Here is a 5,218-nt window from a genome sequence, read left to right on the forward strand (position 1 = left end):
CGTGTTGTGTAGTTTGTGTTGTGTTGTGTAGGGTTGTAGTGGTTGTGTTGTGTTGTGCAGGGTTGTGTTGTGTAGTTTGTGTTGTGTGGTGCGGGGTTGTGTTGTGTAGGGTTGTAGTGGTTGTGTTGTGTTGTGCAGGGTTGTGTTGTATAGTTTGTGTTGTGTGGTGCAAGGGGTTGTGTTGTATAGTTTGTGTTGTGTTGTGTAGGGTTGTAGTGGTTGTGTTGTGTTGTGCGGGGTTGTGTTGTGTAGTTTGTGTTGTGTTGTGCGGGGTTGTGTTGTATAGTTTGTGTTGTGTGGTGCTGTGTTATTTGTACTGTTGTGTTGTGTAGTTTGTACTGTGTTGTGTTGTGTTGTGTAGTTTGTATGTGTTGTGTTGCGTTGTGTAGTTTGTACTGTGTTGTGTTGTGTTGTATAGTTTTTATGTGTTGTGTTGTGTTGCGTTATGCGGGGTTGTGTTGTGTAGTTTGTACTTTGTTGTGTTGTGTTGTGTTGTGTAATTTGTGTGGTGTTGTTTGTACTATTGTGTTGTATAGTTTGTATTGTGTTGTGTTGTGTAGTTTGTACTGTGTGTTGTGTTGTGTTGCTTTGTGCAGGGTTGTGTTGTGTAGTTTGTACTTTGTGTTGTGTTGTGTAGTTTGTACTTTGTGTTGTGTTTGTGTTGTGTTGTTTGTACTGTGTTGTGTAGTGTAGTTTGTACTGTTGTGTTGTGCTGTGGTGTGTAGTTTGTACTGTGTTGTGTTGTGCAGGGTTGTAGTGGTTGTGTTGTGTTGTGTTGAGTGTCGTGTCATGTTATATACTGCTGTGTGTGGACAACACAACGATAATCATTTTGTGCACAAACACACACACACACAAAAAACAACCCCGCAGCGATGATTTCTTACTCCCAAGACAATACCATCTGATCTATTCCACCGCTTCCTTTTTCCAGAACTGTTCAGACTCTTTCTCCAGACACTGACGGTTCCAGAATGGAATAGATTCCCTCCTTGATGTTGTCCAGTTGAAGGTAGTCTCCTTCCTGCTCCAAAAGCTTTTCGAACCGGAAGGCGATGACGTCAAACGTGGGTCTAGCCTCTGGCGTCATTGCCCAACATGACGACATAATGTCGGCCCTGTGGAACACACACACACACACACGCGCGCACAAGAAGTAGTAGTAATACTAATAGGAGGAGGAGGACGAGGAGTAGGATTAGTAGAAGTAGTAGAAGTAGAACAGGGACAAAACTTGCAGTAAAGCTTTTTGCAAGTCTATATATCATCATCGTCGTCGTCGTCGTCGTCGTCGTCATCGTCATCGTCATCGTCAGTACCACCATCATTTTCATCCTCCAATTCCTGCTCCTCCTCCTCCTCGTCACAATCATCACTACAACGACCACCACCACCACCACCATCGTCGTCGTCATCATCGTCGTCATCTCATCAGTCTTATCGTCATTGTTGTCAAAATCATCACCATCACCATCACGGCACCACCACTATCATCACCACCACCACCACCATTACAACTATCACCACCACCACCATTACAACCACCACCACCATTACAACCACCACCACCACCACCATTACAACCACCACCACCACCACACCATTACAACTATCACCACCACCACCACCATTACAACCACCACCACCATTACAACCATCACCACCACCACCACCATTACAACCATCACCACCACCACCACCATTACAATCATCATCACCACCACCACCATTACATCCATCACCACCACCACCACCATTACAACCATCACCACCACCACCACCATTACAACCATCACCACCACCACCATCAGTATCACCCTCCCCACCAATCACCACCACCCTCACCACCATTACCATCATCACCACCAATAACCACCACCACCGTCACCACCACCACTATCACAACTATCAAACCACCACCAATAACCACCACCACCACCACCAATAACCACCATCACAACCAACTCCACCACAACCGCCACCATCACCAGTAACCACCATCACCACCACCACCATCACAACTACCACCAAATACCACCATCACAAGAACCACCACCCTCAACCACCAATAACCACCATCACAACCACCACCACCACCATTACAATCATCGCAATCACCATCACAATCATCACTACTGCCATCACAACCATCACCATCACCACCACCATCACCATCACCACGATTACCACCACCACCACCATCAATAACCACCATCACCGACACCACCACCACCAATAATCACTATCACAACCACCACCACCGCCAATGACCACCATCACAACCACCACCACCACCACCACCACCGCCATCAGTACCACATTCATCACCACCACCAGCCTCTCACCCCCTCCCCCACCAATAAGCACCACCCTCACACCACCACCACCACCACCACCACCCTCCCCACCCCCACAGTCAACGCTGTACTCACAGCTCTCCCCGACACTGCGGGGGTATCTCAGGCCGGGTACCCGAGGTCACCAGGTCGATCACCGCCTTCCCCGTGCTCCCCGGGTAAGGGCTGGCCCCTGTAAGGGTACATCGCATCGTCACCAACACCCTGCTGCTCCATGCAACACGACCTCACCCCCACCCAATCCACAGGTCTATCTGAACATAACTTCATCAGCACCTGCTGGTTTCTTTAACTCACTCAGTACGGCCAGTCCTCTCTTCTCCTCTACACAGACCCCTTAAATGTCCAGTGGGTGTCTGAATGACCCAACCTTTAGCTTCCGTCGTCAGAATTGTGGTATTCTTTGTCAACATTCACGTCTTCAGTATAAGAGCCTTCCGCTTGCAATATTTTGATGATGGTAATTGGGGTGAAACGCTGTTAACGTCGTCTCTTTCGCCGTTCGTATGGAGAGAGTTAACCTTTTCACCGCCAGTCAGTTTAGAATGCACAACTCCCTTGTGCTATAAACACAGAAGTATGGTGTCTAGGAATAGTTGGGGATTCCCCCTGTGATGTGTAGAAAATATGGCCTGTCCTACCACCGAACATAAAGAGCAGTAGGTTCATGGATAACAGACCCATGATCTGGTCACCCTTCAGTGACACGGGACTCTACCTAGCTGCTGCATAAATGCCAGTTTTGCAGTGAAAGGGTTAACAATACATCATCCACAATCCACAGGTTTATCTCAACACAACTTCATCAGCACCTGCTGGTTTCTTTAACAACACATCCTCCACAATCCAAAGGTTTATCTTCATCAGTACCTGCTGGTTTCTTTAACAACACATCCTCCACAATCCAAAGGTTTATCTCAACACAACTTCATCAGCACCTGCTGGTTTCTTTAACAACACATCCTCCACAATCCACAGGTTTATCTCAACACAACTTCATCAGCACCTGCTGGTTTCTTTTACAACACATCCTCCACAATCCAAAGGTTTATCTTAACACAACTTCATCAGCACCTGCTGGTTTCTTTAACATGACATCATCCACAATTCACAGGTTAATCTTCATCAGCACCTGCTGGTTTCCTTAACAACACATCCTCCACAATTCACAGGTTTATCTCAACACAACTTCATCAGCACCTGCTGGTTTCTTTAACATGACATCATCCACAATTCACAGGTTTATCTCAACACAACTTCATCAGCACCTGCTGGTTTCTTTAACATGACATCATCCACAATTCACAGGTTTATATCAACTGAACTTCATCAGCACCTGCTGGTTTCTTTGACAACACATCGTCCACAATCCACAGGTTTATATCAACATAACTTCATCAGCACCTGCTGGTTTCTTTGACAACACATCCTCCACAATCCACAGGTTTATCTCAACATAACTTCATCAGCACTGCTGGTTTCTTTGACAACACATCCTCCACAATCCACAGGTTTATCTCAACATAACTTCATCAGCACCTGCTGGCTTCTTTGACAACACATCCTCCACAATCCACAGGTTTATCTCAACTCAACTTCATCAGCACCTGCTGGTTTCTTTAACACATCATCCATAAACACAGGTTAATCTAAACATCACGCCAGCAACACCTGCTTCATTCAACATGACTTCATCCACACCCACAGGTTTATCTCAACATCACGCCAGCAGCACATACTTCATTCAATATGACTTCATCCACACCCACAGGTTTATCTCAGCATCATGTCATCAGCAGCTGCAGGGTTTCTTCACAACACGTCATCCATGAACACATGGTATATTCAAACATGACAGACTTCGCATCCACTCAGATTCAAGATACCCTATCTCACTGGGTAATACAATACAATACCTACCCAGGGTAATACAATACAACACAACACCTACCCAGAGTAATACAATACAATACAACATCTGCCCAGGGTAATACAACACCTACCCGGTACCAGGGTAATACAATACAACACTTACCCAGGGTGATACAACACAACACCTACCCAGGGTAATACAATACAACACCTACCCAGGGTGATACAGCACAACACCTACCCAGGGTAATACAACACCTACCCAGGGTGATACAACACCTACCCAGGGTGATACAACACCTACCCAGGGTAATACAACACCTACCCAGGGTAATACAACACAACACCTACCCAGGGTGATACAATACAACACAACACCTACCCAGAGTAATACAACACCTACCCAGGGTAATACAACACAACACAACACCTACCCAGGGTAATACAACACAACACCTACCCAGGGTAATACAACACAACACCTACCCAGGGTAACACAACACAACACCTACCCAGGGTAACACAACACAACACAACACCTACCCAGGGTGATACAACACCTACCAGGGTGACACAACACAACACAACACCTACCCAGGGTGACACAACACAACACAACACCTACCCAGGGTGATACAACACAACACCTACCCAGGGTGATACAACACCTACCCAGGGTAACACAACACAACACAACACCTACCAGGGTAACACAACACATCACAACACCTACCAGGGTAACACAACACAACACAACACCTACCCAGGGTAACACAACACAACACAACACCTACCCAGGGTGACACAACACAACACAACACCTACCCAGGGTAACACAACACAACACAACACCTACCAGGGTAACACAACACAACACAACACCTACCCAGGGTAACACAACACCTACCCAGGGTGACACAACACAACACAACACCTACCCAGGGTGACACAACACAACACAACACCTACCCAGGGTGACACAACACAAC

At 46.6% G+C, this 5,218-nt stretch overlaps 1 protein-coding gene across 1 annotated transcript in view; it reads right to left on the minus strand.

The window, feature by feature from the left end:
* Positions 1 to 240: 240 nt before the first annotated feature.
* The window catches only part of LOC143291544 (uncharacterized), a 49,166-nt gene continuing 44,188 nt past the window's right edge, over positions 241 to 5,218 (minus strand). The window contains exons 17-18 of the mRNA XM_076601444.1: positions 2,433 to 2,529; positions 241 to 1,118 (exon numbers count right to left, since the gene is read on the minus strand). Coding sequence (XP_076457559.1) covers positions 941 to 1,118; positions 2,433 to 2,529 — 275 coding nt within the window. The 3' untranslated portion in view covers positions 241 to 940. The remainder of the gene's footprint in view (positions 1,119 to 2,432; positions 2,530 to 5,218) is intronic.

The sequence above is a fragment of the Babylonia areolata genome, chromosome 17 (assembly GCF_041734735.1).
Source record: "Babylonia areolata isolate BAREFJ2019XMU chromosome 17, ASM4173473v1, whole genome shotgun sequence".
Taxonomy (NCBI): domain Eukaryota; kingdom Metazoa; phylum Mollusca; class Gastropoda; order Neogastropoda; family Buccinidae; genus Babylonia; species Babylonia areolata.